This window comes from Taudactylus pleione, unplaced genomic scaffold (assembly GCF_031769625.1).
Source record: "Taudactylus pleione unplaced genomic scaffold, aTauple2 ptg000179l, whole genome shotgun sequence".
NCBI lineage: Eukaryota > Metazoa > Chordata > Amphibia > Anura > Myobatrachidae > Taudactylus > Taudactylus pleione.
In genome coordinates, this window is record NW_028284581.1 from 13,292,814 (window position 1) to 13,315,236 (window position 22,423).

A 22,423-nucleotide genomic window follows, 5' to 3' on the forward strand; every position below is an offset into this window, starting at 1 on the left:
AGAAAAACAAGCACATTGGTCCCCATGGGGGAAAAAATGAAAACAAATACATTGGTCTCCACAGAAAACAAAATAAAACACATTGGCCTCCACATAAAAAAAAAATAATTTTATCCCCACAGAGGGCAAAATAATATACATTGTCCCACATAAAAACACAATTACATTGAACCCCCCAGAAAGCAAGATAAAACACATTGGCCCCCAAATGAAAACAAAAAAACAATCTCACTATCCTCCACAGAAAGCAAAATAATACACATTGGCCCCCACATAAAAACACAATTACACTGGACTCCACAGAAAAGAAAATAATTGAAATTGACCCCCTACCTGTCCGTGGCAGATGCCCTTTCACTGAACGGCCCCTGACGTCATCAGCCCATCAACCACGGCAGTGCTTGTAGCAGCCTGTTACATTAACTGCTCATCAGCAGTGAGCACTGTGCGGGGCGTCAACACAGCAGAGCCCAGCGCTGCACGGGCCCAAAGTTATAAGTTTAACTGTGGGGGGCATCTCTGGGCAGCGCTTCTCTGGTGGCACACTTGGGAACCGCTTGCAGCATACTAGTGTGCAGCGGCACAGTGGTTGAAAATCGCTGGTCTAAACGAACAATTACAACAAGCTTCATATAGTTTTAATTAATAGGCTTGCAATATAAGAGCTAATAGCTGATGTGTTAAGTGTCTAACTGCGGTACATGAGGTTGGTTGTTCAAGTCCTGTCTATGGCATGCTAGGCAATGTATATTTTAAATACAGGGGGATTTAACGAAACTTTATTATTGACAAGATGAACACAAATCACACGATGATTGATTACTCACATGAATATGGTAATAGGAGGTTTGGTGTTGTGTTTTTAAGTAGCTTGTTTATTTCAAACAACTAGAAACATCGACTAATATTGGAAACCACCTGTGTTTCCAAACTAATTTTTGGTCTAAATAATTCTTACGATGTCCCATCTCTATTCACAGGTGTCTGAGGTGTGAGCAGGGCCAATATGATGCAATTCTTTTGACTGCATCATTATGGCTCTACCCCTCCCATACACATATATGGAAACCCTTCCTTGGAAATCCTGCCTTTGCCCTCCAGTGATGTGTTATATAGGTCCCTTACCCACCGGTGTTAAAACTCATGCATCTGCTACCACTGCTAATGCTAGTGAAAGGCTGTAAACCGTTCTAAAGATGAACCTATTGGTTCCAATCACCCATATCTACTTTCTTTTTATATTTAGTCTCCTAGTGCTTTCTTAACACCAGGTTCATTCATCCAATCCGATTATCCAGTCAGCGTGCATGGTACCTCTTGTGATGCAGTAGTTTGACTTCAACGCCACCCAACCACATCTATGCAATTTTACCTTAAGGACTATTACATTGCACTCGTGTGTTTGTCAATATCCTGTTTTTTTTATATTACTGTGTTTGTTCCGAAATGTAAATTTCTGCCGAGTATGCTACAGCTATTTAAATAAATGTTATTGTTATTAATAATTGCACAACACCTGTGATCACTTCCCTGAATAAGCACCTGTTGATAACACAGCCATTTTGTGGGCTAAAACGAAGGTCATAAAAATGTGTTATCAATTTCGCTAGGACAAATGCTGTACTGTACTTAAGTTTCTTTTCCTGCCTTGCTTCTGGGAGATGGGATGTAAGATAGAAATAGAGTGGGTGAGTGTGGCTCGATGACACTACTTATGTCAGATGGGCAAGGCTTTTGCATTATCAAGCTTCAGTCACTTCCGTAAATGGTAACACTCTATTAAAAATTGTTTCCGGAGGTGTGCGGTGATCAGGATTGAGATCCAGGACAATTGTCTGATGTCGCTGGAGTGCAAGAGGTCTCCAACAATTTTGAAACAGTCCGATGAGAACCGATACAAACTACACTGGTATCCCTTGGGGTCTTGTTGGTGGGGGTTATATTGGGTGTAAATATGGCTCATACGCAACTGCCCATCCTTGGAGCTGGATTATGAGTGGGCCAATTGCTTCCTTTTGACCAGCACATTTCCAGGACTTTTAGGCTGCGTAGCACCAACATTTGTCAAGGCTACGAGCGCAGCTTGTGGGATGCGCCTAAGAAGCAGGTGAACCAGAGACCGAGACACCTTTCAGCGTCTCTGTCTAGAATAGTAAATGTATGGTCTGTACTCTCATGATTTCTTCCATTCTGGGTGGAATGTGTTTTTTTTTTTTTTTAGAACTATAAAGATTTTAATGTCAGAACCAGATTAATAACTTACTGTCTACTATTGTGTTGTTACATTTATTGTCTTCAAGGAAGAATCCTTCAGATTTGTAGCAATTACAAAATGCATATATTTAATATTTAATCACATGTTGTTCAGGTTAAACTCAGAGGTAAAATCCTGGAGAATGCTTTCTGAGAGGTGGCTGAGTGTCACCTGATATTCTTTGCAAGCTACAGTATTTGCAGGAAGCAATTTATTCGGCTGCAGCAGCCATCCTGAGTGCAAGTGTAAAGACAGAGATAAATTGAATTGCCCTTTTAATATGTGTGAATCTTTCAATTTGACGGAACCTGCAGATTTTTCATTCTGTTCACTATATTTTTTTTTTCTCCCTACGGAGCATAAAATATAATTTCAGTGAAGACATGTAAGATAAGGATGTTGCCCATCATTACAAAACTGATATGTCATGGTAAATTTTCTACATTACTGATTGGCCTTGGCTTACTAACCATTACATATTGTGATTCCTTTGCTTTCTGAAATTATGTGAAAAAAAAAAAAAATCACTTTTGCATGTTATAAAAGCAATGGCTTATTCTGTGTGTTTGGCCAGCCTTACAAGAAAAATACCAGGGGGAAAGTTACTAAAGTGAGAGTTTTTAGAAGAGAGTTTTAAAAGGGATGTTGCCCCTTAGCAACCATTCAGATTCTACTTAACATTTAACTAGCACCTTCTAGAAGATAATAGCTAGAATCTGATTGGTTGCTATGGGCAACATCACTTTTAAAACTCTCTTCTAAAAACTCTCACTTTAGTAAATTTACCCCCAGGAGTCATGACTAAAAAGAACATTCTTCAAAAGTTTTCTGTTACTTAGCTGTAATTGTATCATATCTTTGTTATTTATGTTTTACAGGTGCTAGCATCATGTCGAGCCTTTATACTAACAGCAAGAGTCCCGACCAAGGTAGGGTCTACCTTCATTTCTCTGGTTCTGCTGTTCCTGACCCCTGTACTATTTTGTATTATTACCCCCCACCTCCACCCCCCCCCCAAACACCCCCCCCCCCCCGAACACCCCCCCACCCCCATCGGTGTCGAGGGCATAATTTCACTGCTTTCTTCCTGTTTATACTCCATAAAACACTTGCGGGTTTCAGCCAAGGTGCTTACCAATGTAAATGTGTGATCATTTTAATAGAGTGGTATTTTTGTAATTGAAAACCCATGTTGCAATAATTTTATAGAGTTCATTAAAATACTAATTGGCTATCAGTGCTCTAGAATAATTCTAAAATCTCCAGTAATTATTATAATCTGTATGGATTACATTTTGGGGCTGATGCTGAGTTGGATGCCTGGATATGCTCTAAAAAGCCATATATAAAAATAGCATGTTAACGACCATATGTTCAGTCAGAAGACTGCATTTAGCTCTGAACCAGCCATATGCCATGTTTAGGTCACGCATACTTACACGCAGACACACTTACTCCCATCCAGATTTTCATAGGAAACATACATTTACTGTTATGTTTGATTTGAATTAAAATCCCCTCTATAATACAGCAGGTATAATGTTACCTCATGTACAAATACATATAGCAAAAAATGCATTAAAAAATACCCCAGCAGCAACGCAATATAAAATTCAATATATGATGCTACAGATGTTCCACCATCCTTGTTCCCACTGTTGTGGAACTTCTGGTATACGGTGAGGAAACTTTCTGAAATAATTACTGGAACATCACTTCCTCTCACCCCCGAGTTCTGGTGTCTACACTTAATGGATGCACACATTTCCCGGTTTAAAAAGTCACTGACCCAGCATTTTATGAACACAGCCAAAGCGGTCATCCCCTGTCTTGGAGATCTACATTTCCCCCCTCCATCTCTCAGTGGTTCAAGAGAATCGAACACCATTACTGTTTAAAAACACAGACTTTATTGCACACGCTGTGTGCTGGGCTGCTGTAGAGGGAGGGAAGAAGTGAGGGGGGGGTGGCGCCAGACCCGGGCCCCCACCGGGCCCCTCTGGAAGCCCGGGCCCGGGTAAACTGTACCCGCTCCCCCCTTCCTCTCGGCGCCCCTGAATATGGTATGACTGGTTGGGGTTTAAAGAATCTGAAGACTACTTTACCCATAGCACAGCTCCCTCTGAAGACAGTTCCCTACTCCCCACCACCAGCCCCCTTAAGCTGGCCACATACTAGACCAACTTACATCCAACCTGCCAACTAGTTGATTGGTTGGAATGAAAATCTGGTAAGGTATGGGAGTAACTGACAATCAGCAATTTGCTCCCAAACGCCAGAAAATGGACAAAAACTGTTGTTTGAACAAATTGTTTAGATCAAACATTTAACAAACTTGTCTGACGACCATTTTCATCTGTTTTCTGGCATTTAGGAGCAAATTGCTGATCATCATTTACTCCTATACCTTACCAGAATTCCAACCAATTAATTAGTTGGCTGGTTGGATGAGAGTTGGTTTAGTGTGTGGCCATCTTAAGAGTAATCATAACTCTTCCTATACTCTATTATGTAAGTTATGTCCCACTGTCTGATACTACAGTTTACCCATAATAGGAGATAAATTCCACTCCACCTACCAAAGGCAGAGACCTGCTCCCTTCCCCCTCCTTTCCCACTCACGTTCACACAAACAATACACTATCCGTCACCATACACCATTATTCTACTTTTATAGTTTTATGTTCAGTTGATTTATATTATCTCTTAAAATATTAATATTATTCATTCTCAGTACTAATTACTCATTATTTGTACGATCCTGTGCTCAAACTACTTTCCCTATTCCCCTTCCCTTGGTTCTTTTGCGATATATTTTTCTGGGTTACCCCAGTTTCTACTTTTTGATGCACGGACATTAGTAAGATTTAGCGATACCCTACGCACGTACCATCTTGAAATTAACCAGTATACATTTCTGGGACCATTATTTATTCATTTCTTTGTTACTCTCTTACGGAGGGAACAACATATTATGGCATTTAGCCTTAAAAATGAACTAAGGGCCTGATTCAGAGCCGTTCGCTATTTGCGGTCGTTCGTTCAAAAACAAGGGGTGGCTATTCAAATGATCCGTTCGCAAATTGCAGTCTGTTCCCACCTCTAAGTCTGAACGAGCGAGCAAAACATACGCTCGTTTATTTGATAAAAACGACCCCTGGCCGCTCGCACCATACGTCATGTCCGCTATTTATTAGATTAATCGAGTACATCGTACAGCGTATGAACTGCTCGCTATTCTTGTGGTTGGTGTTTTCAACCGCTATTTTGCAAGCAGTTCTGAGTTAAAAAAAAACAAGTGACGTGGTCAATGACGCTGCTTTGTTAATTATGCACTCCCTTAAAACGCCCGTTTTGACCTTTAAGCACGCCTGCGTTCGGATCACCACTCCCCGTTTTCAAGCACCTTCCTCTGTTACCACCCACATACGCCTCATTCTGTCACTCAAAATAGCAGGCCCTCGCTATATTGCGTACCAACGATTTTCGGCCGCACTGACTGGTTCGCGCATGCGTACTAAAAACCGTACGCATGCGCAGATGTGCGAACATCGCTCGGAAGGAGCGTACTGCCGCTAGCGAGTGGCTCTGAATGAGGGCCTAAGTTCCAAACGGAAAACTATTGAAGAACTGAACAATATATTCCCCAATGATTTAGCAGGTTTACCACATGAATCTAATTTGGATGAGGACGTGAAAAAACTCAAACTTTTACTTCAGAAACAAACCAGGACAAATTGGGAGCTGACCACGATAGAGAATTATCTGAAGCAAAAGATCGTTCCCCGTGGTCTAAGACCGAAAATCTTTCCCACATTTTAACTTGCCATTAATACTCTGAAAAACGACTGGGAAGCCTGCCTCCTAAAATGTTCCCAAGAGCTTATGAATATCTTAATGAAACATTAATCTTCTCATACTTGAAGAGGTGGATAAAGAAATTGATGCCCTAGGTCAAGCACTTGAACAGTGGGAGAAGGATACGAAGTTTCAGAGATCAATTGAAAAAATAAAAGAGGACTTAAATATCTATGAAGAGACACTAATAGAAAGAAAAAGGAATACATTTATTCGAGACAAAAGAGATTTTTCCCACAGTAACACCTTCAAGTGGAAACAACATCCCTCTAATAGAGAATACAAACATCCCTCCAACTATAGTTCTTCCGAAACAGAATCCTCTGGCACGGAAGATCTGGCATCACCACCCCATAGAAATACACTCATTTTTTTAGAAGAAAGCAGGAGTGCAAGGGGATTTCGCCAAAAAAGAGGACGAGGAGAAGTAACAAGAAGGGGAAGAGACATAAGGACATGGGATTCTCCTATACCCCAAAGACAGTCGTCCAGAACCCGCAACAAGAACTAACAGTTACATCCAATCTTAAAGTTATCAACTTATCTTCAAGGTCCCTCACCACCACGGAAATGAATGTGCTCAGCAAGGAACTTTCCTTTTCTCCAAGCATGTCATTTGATAGGTTCACATGGGAAAAAGATCTACGCCTGTTTGGCCGCAAATTACTACTCAAGAAATTATTTTCAAATAAAGAAAAAATGTATCCTATGACATCTAATATAGAAACTCAAGAATCACCTTTTGACGTTATCACCTCAGCCTTCCAAACAGAGGAAGAATTACAAGCTCTTATGGATTTAGAGGAGCTCATGGAAACAACGATATACCCCAATAACCCTACTGGAGTTTCATCAGCACGAAGAAACATTTGTAAAACTAAGAGCTCTTTTACACCATCTGAGACAATATGTCCAGAGGTTAAAATTTTCTTAGATCTCATTTCGCATGACATGGATAAAGCGCAGAAAGACAAAAGCAATCACCATCTAGGCGATAACCTGAATCAGGAAGAAAGACGGGCACTCAATGAAATGAACAAATGGGATGATATACTTATTAAACCGTCAGACAAAGGGGGTAAGATAGTCCTTTGGCCCAAGGATATGTATTTGAAAGAAGCCTATAGGCAACTGCATGATAGAACTTGCTACAAACAAATGATTTTCAACCCTATGGAACTCTTCAAATTATTGTATCATAAACTCATCAATGGAGCTTTCAAAAAAGGTGTTATCACCAAACAGGAACATGCTTTCTTATTTGTGGACAAACCCAAAACACCGGCCTTCTATATGCTACCTAAAGTCCACAAGAACATCAACAACCCTCCTGGATGACCAATTGTCTCGGGAATTGGGGGACTATCTGAGCAAGCAAGCATCTTCCTGGACCAACAACTACGACATCATGTTGACACATTACCATCATATGTCCAGGACACAAGAGATGTCCTCAGGAAGATTCACGATATACAACTTGATGAAAACCAATTTTTGGTTACATTAGACATAGAATCTCTTTATACTAGTATCCAGCATGATATTGGGATTGCGGCTGTCAGATACATCCTACGAATGGAGGGGATGGATGACTTCAAAGAGTTTTTATTGGAATTACTTGAGTTTGTCCTTCATAGGAATTTTTTCACATTTGATGACAAGTTCTTCCTACAGATCCGAGGAACAGCGATGGGCGCTGCATGTACGCCCACGTATGCCAACCTGTTCCTCGGATGGTGGGAAAGGGAGATTGTCTTCAATGAAACTAACGAACAACTTACTAGCCACATTACCACCTGGCTAAAATATATCGATGATATTCTTATGATATGGCACGGTAGTGAAAATGATTTACTCACTTTCATTCAGGAATTAAACAACAACCTAAATAATCTGAAATTAACATACTCTGTCAGTAAGGATGAGGCCATTTTTCTAGACCTCCAATTATTCACGGATAAGGATGGTCATGTACTGATAGAATTATTCAGAAAAGAGACAGCTACAAACAGTCTTCTTCACAGTAGCAGTGCCCATTTTCCACCCACCATCAAAAACTTACCAAAAAGCGAGTTCCTTAGACTCAGAAGAAACTGTACAACTGATGACACCTTTTTACTTAAAAGTAAAGATCTGACGGAACGCCTTCTTCATAGAGGCTACAGTAATAAAATGATTAAGAATGCCAAACATCAGGCCCTTAAAACAAATAGACAAACTTTGATCTTCAATAATAAAAAACCTCAAGAACATACAAATCAGGTCAGGTTCATCACTAACTATTGTAATGAGTGGAAAGAACTTCAAAAGATGGTTACAAGATATTGGCACATCTTACTTATGGATGAGGACCTGAAAAAATGTCTGGAGTACAAACCCACCTTTAGTTGGCGAAGATCCCAAAACCTTAGGGATAAATTGGTTATGAGCCATTTTGTAGGAACTCCTAGAAGACAAACAAAATTAAGAGGGACCTTCCCATGCGGCAAGTGTAAAGCCTGCAGGTATATCATCAAAAAGGACAATGTTATCGACAGATTTGGTCAGAACATCAACCTTACACAATTTATTAATTGCGATGCCATGGGGGTCATATACTGCCTTGAGTGCAGTTGCAACCTCAGATACATAGGCATGACCAGTCGAATCTTCAAACAACGAATATTAGAACACGTGGGAAATATTAAAAACGCCAAAGATGACCTTGTCAAAATGAAGAAACTTACAACAGTCGCCAGACACTTCTTGAAATACCATAACGGACACACACAGGATCTAAAAGCATTCGATCTGGAACACGTAAGATTGGGCGTTCGAGGCGGCAATTTGACAAAAGTATTACTTCAACGAGAAAGCAAATGGACTTTTAGACTTAATACTGTGAGCCCCAATGGGCTCAATGAAATGATTAACTATAGTACATTTTTATGAAACTATAGGGAGCGGTCATAACGACAATAAATCATCGCTGCCTTATATAACACTTTCTTTATCCAATCCCCCCCTTTTTTATTCATTTCTATTCACAATCCCAATCTTATTAACCATGTGTGTACACTATTACACACCTTTTACTCACTTTAATGTTATATAATCGATACCTTCTACACACTTGTGCCAATTGTAGCCACTATTTATTATTATGTAAGCTATAGGTGACTATCTGACCTAGTGAACATTATAGTGGGTTAATCATTGGTCTCCTTATTTTGGATATTCTTAGTCCCCCTCTGGCCCTCGCCCCCCTTTCGGGCATAACTGACCTTCTTGTGATCCCACTCTATATCCAATTGTCAGCACATTTAATAATTTTGGATTGACCCCTTCTTATTTTCTTTAGGTATATTACAATATGTCATTTTTTTCCACTTATCAGTTATTCATATATCACTACCTCTTATGTCTCACTACTTATTACTCTTACATTATCACACTATACATACTTTTTTCACTTTATTATTAAACCCACTTAATATTTTACTATTCCATATTCTATCACTTCATACACATATATAATTTTTTTTATATTTTATAATTTTTATTTTATTTTCATTTCTTATTAATTTTATTTACTTCTCTTTATATTCATCATTTTGTTCATCTTTAAATATAATCATTTTTGACTTGATCCACCTCTATCATTTACATCACTCACACATCTTCACTATTTTACTCTTAATGGCAATTCATTATACTATCTGTTCCTCATGTAATATATATTCTTCATTCAAGGCATAAATTTCTAAGTCCATTTACTTTCGATTACGCTCTGCATCTTTAGCAATCGATCCCCAGTTTGTTTTCACAGTGACCATGGTTACATAGTATGCAGCTGACCCATTTAATCGGGACGTAGACAGTCTTAAGCCTCATCTAAATATACACCTCCCCTCCTGGTGACTCGTTTTTCTCTTTCTAAGTATTGACCAATAGAGAGTGACATTACTTCAACCTATCAGCGAGTCTATCACACTTGCTTGATAGAGCATGCGCCCTTTGATTGGCCACAACACAGGGTAAAAGTTCACCTGTGTTTCTCTGCTTATCGGCATCTGACTGAGAAAGCGATCAGTGAAACGCGTGTCTCAGACCCGCGAATCCCGCTGTGTACAGGCGGGATTCAGCACAGCAGCACGGTTACAAGTCCTCCATGACAGATCCTCTCCACCTGACGCCGGCTCTCTGTGTATGCGCACCCAGGTACCTTTCACACTATTTTCTTACTCTTAGCACATGTAGTGACTATACATCTTATGTGTGAGCACATGACCATGCAATGCCTATAGGTAACAGGGCTCAGCTCTGGATTAGTCACACTGTAGCTACACAATTTTTATCTTCTTTCCCACACTTCATGCGTGATCTGTGCTTCCCACCACTCACCACAACCTTTTGGTATGTGACTGGCAGCAGCACAGACTGCGATTCCATGCTGTGTGATATATAGTACACTCTCTCTACATACTCTATATGGGCACTCTCATTGGTACCCTGCCATAGGAGGCTCCTGCAATATATACATACACCAGGATCCTCTGGTGTACTTGGTCCAAAAGCAGATGTCCATTGTACTTATTCCAACCCTGGGGAAGCAAGGCGGTACGCTCACATGTCATTCACTGACATATTATAATAACATGCAGCAGCTGCCATTTTGGTATCCTATAAGGGAGTAGTCTATATTCTACCTCTTGGTGTCTATATTTATCTGTCCGCTTGTACCTGGGTCAATTTTTAGGCGACTTATGGATGGTCTGTCATTGGGTATATACACATGCTGATATATTTGTCGGTTGATATTTGTCTATGTCCCTGTGTTTTGTACGTGCAAACGTTGGCATGTTTGGACCTGCTAATGTATTTCAATGTATACTCAATAAAAGTTAATTATTAATTATTTTGATACATACAATTTACAGTAGAGTGCCCCCCAAAAAGAGAGTTTTCTTTTTCTCTTTTTTCCATTATGCTCATATACTTACAATCTCAGGGGGAGCACCTCCACACCCATATACCTTCCAAATTTCCTTTTTAAAGGTATCATCTATATTATTGTGGATTATTCATTCTCAGTACTAATTACTCATTATTTGTACGATCCTGTGCTCAAACTACTTTCCCTATTCCCCTTCCCTTGGTTCTTTTGGTCTTAAGATATATCGTCATAATCAATACTTATTGTTATTATTCAGTGTGCTGCTTGACACCCTATTGTATATTAATTTCTCTTGTTTGACCAGTTTATGCTTTGCCACTGTTGATGATGATATGTTGTGGTGATTTCTTTATTATCCTAATAAAAGAATGCACAGAAAAAAATGCCACAGCAATATCAATTAATATATGTATAATCAATGATGAAAGCACCTATTAGCTTCACAGGAATCTGTTAACAGCCTATCTGAAGCAGTTAAAGCCATGTATCCACTTGCCGATTAAAATGAGCGATTGAATGATAACGATATAGTTATTGTTCAATCTCTCATTAATTGTGCATGAATAGGGCATGAAAATGTGGAAAACGACCAGCGATGTGCGCTCCCACTGGTCATTTTTTACATCAATCATCATCTGAACATGCTGATCAATGTGCCAATAACGACAGATTGACCATGTTCAGGGATGAGGGAGGGTACCTACACTGAATGACATATCGTTCAGTGTAGGCACTTCAGGGGAAGAGGAACGACTATACGATTACAATTTTGTAATCGTACTGTCGTTCCACCATCTGCTAGTGGATAGTGCTGGTGACAATCATCATCAGTATGTATTTGCAGCAGCCCTCATGTACCCGCACGGGTCTGCCTTAATTCACAATTACACAAACACACCGTTACTATGCCCAGCCTGCGTTTACATGGCGTATGTATTCTGTATGTATGGATGTAGGCGTGTGGTTTGTTTTGTGTGCATGCACAATATAGATTTGCATATTTTACTGTAAGCAAACAGGCATACATCCATCTCAACATGAGCCCGATCATGTTCAATCATTTCAGTGACAAAAATTGGCACTTTCCTGTCATAAATGTTACAAGTTAATGTGTTTTAATTGAAAGTGTTATTAAACTGTTCAGGCAACCATCTTATCTGTATTGGAAGGCATAATAATCATCTCTTCCCAGTTCACTTGCTAGCTATACCACCTTTCCCCTATACTATATGTCCTCTCCAGTGCCTTTCTTTTCTATAAAACAAAGTTAAGAGTTCATAAAATATTTATAATAGCTTCCACACTATGGATTGGTGCTAATTATTTTCACATCTGATATTATTTCACTGCTTTCTTTCTGTTTTTTTAAACTGGTTTTAAGAATTAAAAATGACATCCCTCCCCCACAAGAAAAGTGCCAGTATCGTGTACCCCTCAGTACCACCACTAAAAAACACTGTGTCTCATGATTAGGGCCCTCCACTCTCTTATTCTTTTCCTGCACTATCCCTGTCCCTACGGGTGTCCCCACTCACAGTAGTAACTCTGAGCCTGATACAGAGGTGGATGCTATAATCTTTGTAATCGCGAACGCTGCTTGTAATCGCTCCCAAACACCATTAGCATGTGCATCATGCTGCTGCTTTTGGGGCATAGTGAGTGTCATCGAATCCCCAGATCTACACATGTGCAGTACATCTCCTGCGCATGTGCAGATCCACAACCATCAGCCAACTGTGTAAATAATCGAAATAGCTTCCACCTCTGAATCAGCTCTTCTAATCCTTTCTGTCTGCTCTAGGAATGGCCATTGTCCATTGATTCATTGGTTCTCCACCATCAATGTTGCCAGGACACGTAGCCTAGCTCTGCCCACTGATGAAACCCGCGTAGCCCCGCCCACACCTCTATTTGCCCAATAACTAATAGAGCAGTAAGACCATCGTTGGGCGAAACCAAAGAGGGTTCCCCATCAATGGTTTCATACCAACGAGGTTAACCACCAATGGTGCCATTATGAATGCTGTTCAGTTGCTAATTTGCGGTGCAAGTCGCTTTAGAAAGAATTGCTTTCCAGTCTAATCGTGTGGTTCCAAAGCACAAAAGTTATTTATGTAAAAAGAGGTAACAAGAGGTAATTTTCACAGTTAGAGTAAAAAGCAATGAAATATATCAATGAGTACAGCCTTTACATACGCGTGCGCACTTGTCCCAGTATGCAGTCATTCAGTCCTGATGTCTGTGGTCGCAAAGAAGATGGGTGTACACTGGGGTCAGGACACAGCCTATATACCTTACAGGTTTCAGAGTTAACAAAGAGACAAATTGACAGGTTTTCATTGATTCTTGCTTCTGGTCAATCTGGTCATTGGTCAGTTCATACGGTGTCATCAGGGGTATGGTTCAGTCTTCCAACAGTCACATTGTGTAGCTTCCCACCGAAAAACTGGTTAAAACTGGCTACAACACTACATTCAAGTAATAACATTCTACTTAATAACTCCCTATCATCCATAACTAGCGGACGCATGATGCGACTTCTTTGCCGATAGAAACAGATGTCTGCAAATAAACAGGGATTTTGTATGATACCAAACATGACATGTTCACTGTATTCTGAACCTTCGATCTCCTTTAAGTACATTTCACATCATAATTATTAACTAACACTACCTTTAATAACTCTGGTCATTAACTATCATGTGTGGGAACCATTTTATATATATGCGTTCGCATATGTGCGTCTGTGTATTGAAATATTTGTATGTATGTGAATATACATATGAGCGTCTATGCGTATGTATGTGAAGACGCATATGAGCGTCTGTGTGTGTGTGTGTGTATATATATATATTTATATATATATATATATATATATATATATATATATAAAAAAGGAGGTGAGAAAAGGCACTCTCTGGTGTAGTATTTTAGAAATATTTGAATTTTCAAGATAAGTATTTCAAGTACCTTCATCAATTAAAAAACAGACACATCAGGGGTCTTAGTGTGGAGCCAGCGTGTACTCGTTCTCAAAAAGAATCCCAGAATCGACAGATAACTTTATCAAGTGTACCCTCGGAATTCGCTCCTCCCCGTACATTCAATGGTGGAACCTCCTCAAACCTCCTCTCGCCCTGCCGCTGCTACATCCAGGCAGGGCGAGAGGAGGTGTGAGGAGGTTCCACCATTGAATGTACAGGATTCTTTTTGAGAACGAGTACACGTTGGCTCCACACGAAGACCCCTGATGTGCCTGTTTTTTAATTGATGAAGGTACTTGAAATACTTATCTTGAAAATTCAAATATTTCTAAAATACTACACCAGAGAGCGCCTTTTCTCACCTCCTTTTTTAGATACTCTACTACTATTTGAGACGATACAACAACAGTCTCTCAGGAGAAAATTGGCGGCCACCTGTCACACGGGGAGTGTATTTTTGGAAGAATTCATTTTAAAGGACTTAAACACAGATAATTCTTGGTGTAGCGCTATTAACAGTACCCTTGTTCTATATATATATATATATATATATATATATATATGTGCGTTATGTGCGTCAGTATATGTGTGTTGTGAATTCGCATTTGTGCGCATTGCATTGCACCGACGCAAAGTAGCGTCCTAGATAATAATTGTAAAGCAATCATATCCAATTATTTGACTTTGACACCATAGATGTTTAACTCACCGTTGGCAATTCCTAGTCTGCCTTCCCAGGGCAATGAGTCAGTGAGTTTTTATTTGTCATGCATTTTATCATCTTAATATTTCACTGTTTGACTCGTGTCATTTGAATCTCTCTACACTAAATTGTTTGTTTATATTTATGTTTACTGTATGGTGCTGCGGACACTTTCTTATGCAATTTAAATAAAAGATTACAATAATAATATTAATGTGAGATAAATAAGAATATTCTCCACTTTCTGTAAAGAGGAATTTACACGTGGAGAGAATTTACAAGCACTAAGTAAACTATAAAAATAGATGAATTGGTGCAAGCGTGGCCAACCTGTGTCTCTCCAGCTGTTGTGAAACTACAAGTCTCAGCATGCTTTACCAGCTGTCCGGTGGGAGTGTATGCTAGGTCTTGTAGTTTTACATCAGCTGGAGAGCTACAGGTTGGCCAGGCCTGGATTAGTGGGACACCTAATTGGAACATATTGGGGCATAAAATTGGCTGTGGTCAGCTTCCCAGTAAAAAAAAAAACAATTCTACTGTCTTCAATGCATTATGCTCTATTTGAGTTTTGAACTTGACCATTGTATCTCACATTGTGGATGTCATGGGGTATTATGTAGATGAGCAAAATAAGAACAATTTAAAATTGTATTAGATTCTGAAAATTTCTACCATCTCTAAAGTGGAAACATCTTTCACCTCTAGATTAAGACCAGTAGAATGTTAGGCACAATCTCCTTTCACTTTGTGCTATGTAATGTATTGTGCTCAGTGTGGGTGTTGCACAGGGATTATGATGTGAGTAAACAGCGCAGGTGTATGATGAATGGTGAATCTTTCCAGTATCTTTGCTTACATTTCTGGAGCCCTTTTAAATCTCCCCCACCTGCTGTACAGCATGGTTTTACTTGCACTCTTTTCCTTTGCTCCCAACTCAGAATCTGCTTCTATATGTACTGGAATTCAAATCTTTCATAAAAATAATATATGATCTTTTGCTCTGATTGCCATACCCATCCCTTCAGCGACTGGGACACTGGGTCTGATTCAGAGATAGACACAAACCTGATCATTTTTGTAGTTGAGCGATTATCTGTTGTCTGCATGTGCATACGAGTCACACTGCGTATGCGTCAAATTACATTACCATGATAGGTTGCAGTGAGTATTTGTCTGTATGTGATTGACAGATTGGGAGTGCTTGTGGGAGGTAACGGGGGAGTGTCGGCTAAAATGTAGACGTGTTCTGACCATTTAGGGGACATTCCACAGCTAGCGACTGCGATCCCGTGCGCAGTCAAAATGGCTCTGGTGTCTTATATCTGTCGCCCATTCTGCATGACCATAGGGTCACTCAGAATTCCGATTATTGACCGATATGTGCTCCATGCATCTTTGTACATAAGCAGCGAATCTGCAATGCCACGTAGGAGTCTCATTACAATTCTAGGCGACTGCAATATTTGCATATTTTTGCACATCCACTGCATTAAGGATTGCAGATGGAGCAGCATTAGTGATCATCTCTGTATCAGGTCCACTGTCCGCTTTTCCATACTCTGAGTGTTGTTGTCCCTTCCCCTGTGACTCACCACTGCCTGATGACTCTAGCTACAGCCACTTGCCCTACACTTATATTTGTATTTTTGCTGTTTACTGTAGTTGCTTTTATGTCTACCATTTTCTACCACACTAAGTACACATTGTGGCACCAAACAAATAAAATATAATACATTTGGGTAATTTTGTCAGAATCCAGTCAATCTTACTACCTCTGTACCCCCTTCTCTGCAAACCCTTCTCTGTGAATATATCTCCGGCACATAGCAAGCCATAGCGAACCTACACATTTTTGTGTATTTCTGGATGATTGTGAGTGTGAAATGGGCTTATGCATGATATAGAAGCATCTCATGTGAATGTTATGGCTGTGTAGCCAGAGTGCCTAAACTAATGTTGACGGTTGCTTTTGCACACGGAAAAAGTAGGGTAGTGCAATGCATATGCATTAGAACATGCATGTGGTTACATTAGCATTCAGTTTTGAAATCCATCCGCATTCCAAATAGAGCTCAACTTCCTTCTCTCACCTCTAGTGCACCTCTGCCTTCTCTCACCTCTAGTGCACCTCTGCCTTCTCTCACCTCTAGTGCACCTCTGCCTTCTCTCACTCTAGTGCACCTCTGCCTTCTCTTACCTCTAGTGCACCTCTGCCTTCTCTTACCTCTAGTGCACCTCTGCCTTCTCTCACCTCTAGTGCACCTCTGGCTTCTCTTACCTCTAGTGCACCTCTGCCTTCTCTCACCTCTAGTGCACCTCTGCCTTCTCTCACCTCTAGAGCACCTCTGCCTTCTCTCACCTCTAGTGCACCTCTGCCTTCTCTCACCTCTAGAGCACCTCTGCCTTCTCTCACCTCTAGTGCACCTCTGCCTTCTCTCACCTCTAGTGCACCTCTGCCTTCTCTTACCTCTAGTGCACCTCTGCCTTCTCTCACCTCTAGAGCTCCTCTGCCTTCTCTCACCTCTAGTGCACCTCTGCCTTCTCTTACCTCAAGTGCACCTCTGCCTTCTCTCACCTCTAGGGCTCCTCTGCTTTCTCCCACCTCCTGAGCTCCTCTGCCCTCTCTAACCTGTAGAGCTGCCCTGTCTGCACTCACCTCTAGAGCTGTCCCTGTCTTTTCTCCCCTCTAAAGCTGCCCCTGCCTTCTCCCACCTCTAGAGCTGCCCCTGCTTTTTGTCATCTCTAGAGCTCCTCTGCCTTTTCTCTCCTCTAGAATTCCACATCTTTCTCACACCTCTAGAGCTCCTCTGCCTTCTATCATCTCTGGAGCTCCCCTGCATTTCCTCACATCTAGAGCTGCCCTGTCTGCACTCACCTCTTGAGCTGCTGCTACCTTCTTTCACCTCTAAAGCTGCCCCTGCCTTCATTCACCTCTAGAGCTCCTCAGCCTGCTCCCAGCTCTGGAGCTCCTCTGCCTGCGCCCACCTCTGGAGCTCCTCTGCCTGCGCCCACCTCTAGGGCTCCCCTGTCTGCAAGCTGCTTTACAGCTAGCTTCCTTGCATGTACAAACCTTTCTAGTTTCTCTATGTATATGCTCTTTTAGCTTCCCTTACACACAAACACACACAAAACCTTTCTTCTTCTGTCTCTCCAGATTTATGCTCTCTCCCAAGCTACACTTCCCTTTACACATCTACTTCTGACTTATAAAAAATTCTACCTGCCCACTTTCATCTAATGTCCCTCCTTCTAGAAGGTCTAGTTGGAACATCACCACTCCATGGTTGTAGATAAAAAGCAGATTTCTGTTTGGGATATTTTCTTTTATAACTCTCTTCCACAGTTCCTTGAACCACTGCAGTAGTATTTGTTATTTTGATGAAATGTCATATTTAAAAAATATGTACAGAAAATAAATGATTCATGGCATTTTCTACCTTGTTTAAGTAGATGTTTGCTCTACACACAGCAGGAAACAATGATAAATAGTAGCTATAAAATGTAATTTTGCACCCCTTCATCAAAAGCGGAATCTCTACTTACTGCAGCAGTTTATTACTAATGTATTACAAGTGTTTATTTTCTGTCTTAAATAAGGTCTATCGCTTTTTATTTTTATGTTCTAGCTCGAACTAACCTTCAGTTATTTGGAAATTCAAGGCATGATTTGCAACAAACCAGGCCATGTAAGTATTTCAAATATATTATTCTCAAAATATAAAATATAATTTCAACGATAAAGCCAAACATTGAATGACTATTCCATAAACATGTAAATGTGTTTTGAATGAACAGTGCACTATGCATGATAAATATACAGAAGGCTGTTAGATGTAATTGGAGTGATATAAGCAGAGCTTCCTGTGAGAACAGGCAGCTCCCACACCCGTGTGCTATGCATTAGTGTCTTCCCTGACAGGATGTAGGTTGAGTATCTGTAGAAAAATGCCTTATCCTCTCCTTTACCTGTCAAAGCCAAAGTGGTTTCTGGCTTCTATGCTCCTCTAAGATGCCACTTTTCTTCGATGCTACAGTATATAGAGAATATACTCTCTGTAAAATTATACTGTCTCTAATTAATTCAAATAATAAAAACATTTTACCTTACAGTATGTCTGTGTCAGTCTGTGTTCTATCCATCTATCTATGAATTACATAGCTGTGACATCTGGAGTAATGAAAGTGTGATCTCATTTGAATCAGTTTGCAAAGGAAATCAGCTATAATCACTCTGAAACTGGAGATGTGATATTTATACTTCTCCTACGAATAAGTATGACCAGAAATCCCACTGCATGTTTGGTTACCTGACCAGCTGTCTTAAGGAATGGCAATGCTGGCAGAGCTTGAAATAATCTAATATGCTATAAAGTGCTTTCTGTGACTTGTCACTGTTTACAAGAGGGACTGCTAGCTGCTGCTGAATTTTAATCGTACAAAAACATTGTAGGAACTTTCTTTGCTGCTATCTAGTGCCCTGTAGTCTTATTGATGTCTTTACCACTGTACATGGCCAGAAGTCACTTCACAGTAGGTTCACAATAGAGCTCAAAGCCAGCTAAAAGCACAGCTACAGACACAGTAAAATGTTTCCATTCATTGACCTCGTACAGAAGTTACTGTGGATTTGCTGCTTAGATCTAAGCACCAGATAAAAAGAAACAGATCAGAGTTTTGTTGCATACATATCTTTTATGGCTGCATTCTCAGATGCAGTTTCACTGGCCCCAGCAGTGTAGTTTTGACAGTCATCCTGAGTAACATGAGGGTTATTCAGAGATCCGATGCTGCGACCGATGGTTGTGATGTTGATGCTGCTTCTTCAGACTCGGGCAGCAGATCAGAGAAGCCTGCTGTAGGTGTCTTTTTATACAAGACGCCTTCTGCGGCTTTTGCATATTTTCGCACAGCCGCTGCCTACAAACACACAGCAGTGGAAACATTTGCATCCACCTGTGAATCCGGACTCTTATCTCTTTTGGACTATACATTGGGCTAGCACTGTAACTGATGTCCAGTTTGTAACAATGGGAGAGATGTATCCCATCATGCCATGAAAAGAGTGGAGAAGTTGCCCCTAACAATTAATCAGCTTAAAGCTATCATTGTATAGCATATACTTGATAAATGCTACTTCGAAGCTGATTGGTTGCCATTGGCAACTCCTCCACTCTTTATACAACATTACATGTAATATGTTCCAGCATTTACTGTAAAGCAATAGAATACATTTAGGGGAAGATGTATGAAACATTAGAGAGAGATAAACTGGAGAAGTTGCCCATAGAAACCAATCAGATTACAATTTTCATTTTCTGTCTCTAGTACAAAATGACAGAAGCTGATTGGTTCCCATGAGCAATTTCTCTACTTTATTTCTCTCTAAGGTTTGATGCAAGTAATGTTACATGACAAGTTACTAACTATAGTGTAATCAAATGATTTTTTTTTACAACCTAAGGGGCATATTCAATAGGCAGCGAGAAAAGCAAAAAACCTGCACCTGCGAGGTTTTTCCTGCAGGTGTGAGTTTTTTGCTATTCTATTAGGTGCGTGTTTTCTTTTAAAACATGCGCCGGGAGGTACAGTATATGTTTGCACACCTCCTGAGCAAGCATGATTTTTCCTAAAATCAATGATTTCAGGAGAAATCAGCGGGACTTGCTCTGACACCCCTGTGGCACCCCCCCCTGAGGAGTAATTAAGCAATTGGAAGTATTAGTCCTTAATTGCTCACCTTCCTCAGTGCTGTCTTCTGCATCTTCTTCTTCATCCAGTGTCAGGAGCCGGCTCTTCTGCAGCAGGGGTGAGTATGTGAGTGTGTGTGGTGTTTGTAAGTGTGTATCAGAGTGTGTGTGTGTGTGTGTACCGTTGTCCGTGTGCCCCCCCCCCAGTGTCACTGTGCCCCCTCCCCCCCCTTAATGGTCTCTGGGAGAACTACATCTCCCAGCAGCCCTTGCTCCTCCCACCAGCCCCTTGGACTCCCAGCAGCCCCCTCTCCAGTAAGAAGAGAGAAGGGAGGCCACCGGGAGCCGCGGAAACTACTGGAGACCCCCGGTAAGGTAAGTGGTGGGGGTTTTTTTCAGCAAAAAATACGCACCGCGGGGTTTTTAGAACTGAAAACCCCGCGACCAGTATTTTGGAAATTGAATACCACCGGTATCGGGAGCACGCATACCCACTGTATTTCTAAATTGGGCGTGAGATTGTTGACTCGCTAAACCTTGCGCCCAATTGGATATGCCCCTAAATGTAAGCCTGTAGATGACCATTGCATTGAGAAGAACACATAAACCTCCAAAAGGAGAATGAGTGAGAGCTAAACTCTTGTAAATGATATCTGTATTGTAATTTTGGATAATGGTTGTTTATTTGTAAAGTATTTTTGTTTTAATATGAATGAAAAATGGTAAAAAATAAAACATCATTCAAAACAAATATTTATGTATGAAAAGAAAAACCCATTACATGCCATCACCTATTTCTCTGCAAGATGACTTATCCTCATTTAATGTATACAGATCTCCATAGCAATATGTCATTTGAAAATAATCTATACCAATAGAGTGATGACATCAGTGAGGTAATGGTCCACTGTGGAACATAATGCTAATTGTAAATGAAATGAGCAAGAAATATTATCCTGCAAATCTAGAGACAAGGGTTTGACTGCAAGTAATACATGCTACAGTCACCTAGTGGCAACGTTATGTGCCCTAAAAATAAGTATGCAGGCTGAACGTGCAGATTTGTGTGGATTATTGCAGCCTGAAAACATTGACATTGGAGCTGTGCCTACAACTTGTTTATTGAAACAATCAATTTGTAATTAGTACACTTTCCCTGTCCACAACACAATCTGTGTTCTGCAAATGCTGTATATAGTGATGAAATATAAGCTCCCCACACACTACCCAGTCTAATAAGCCTAATAGGATTCCTGCTAGAGTTACTGAAACTTCGTTAAAGTGTTTAAGAATGTTGATCATGAATTTCGAACTGAACTGCGATTGGTTATCTTCAAACCATAACATTGAATTTGTTAAAATGAATAATTATACCTTATACCCGCTAAATGTGATTGCATTTTAAAATGAATCAAATTTGTCAAACATCTCAGATTTCAGCATCCGTATCATGTGATTGATTACTTGGTGTACTTTAATTACAGGATGTTGTATTCAATCAATAACTTGCGCTTTAAGATTCTGCTAATATTTCTCTGTGTACAAATTTAGGAGTAACATCTGCTGTGTATTTTAAACCCAGCATATCTTACTTATCCTTCAGATCAGGTAGTTGTATGCTACGAAATAGACTGGCAGACCGTTTCACAGTTTGCACGATCCCTAAATTGACACCAATTTTCAAATTTTTAATGTGAAACTCAGCAGCATAGCTTCTCCACACAATGCACTGGTAGTGCAACAAGAGAAAGCAAATCTTCAAGTTATGAGATCTCAGGCTACTGTTATGGCACTGCCTGTAGAGTGGCGATGAGACCCTTATTACTGTTTCATGAGGCCTTCACCTATTAAAAAGCCACCTTTCTACTTCAGGGTCCATAGGGGGTCCACAGGGTTGACCTTGGGGATATAGCTGGATCAGGATCCATGGGCACCACACAGTTAAGCTTTTAGCTCCCAGGATGCACTTGGGTCCTCCTCTATACCCCGCCCCCGAGCCAC

At 40.4% G+C, this 22,423-nt stretch overlaps 1 protein-coding gene across 1 annotated transcript in view; it reads left to right on the forward strand.

Moving 5' to 3' along the window:
- Positions 1–22,423, forward strand: part of CARMIL1 (capping protein regulator and myosin 1 linker 1) — a 390,597-nt gene that overhangs the window by 120,330 nt on the left and 247,844 nt on the right. Inside the window, exons 3-4 of the mRNA XM_088475876.1 lie at positions 3,133–3,183; positions 18,362–18,421. Coding sequence (XP_088332002.1) covers positions 3,133–3,183; positions 18,362–18,421 — 111 coding nt within the window. The remainder of the gene's footprint in view (positions 1–3,132; positions 3,184–18,361; positions 18,422–22,423) is intronic.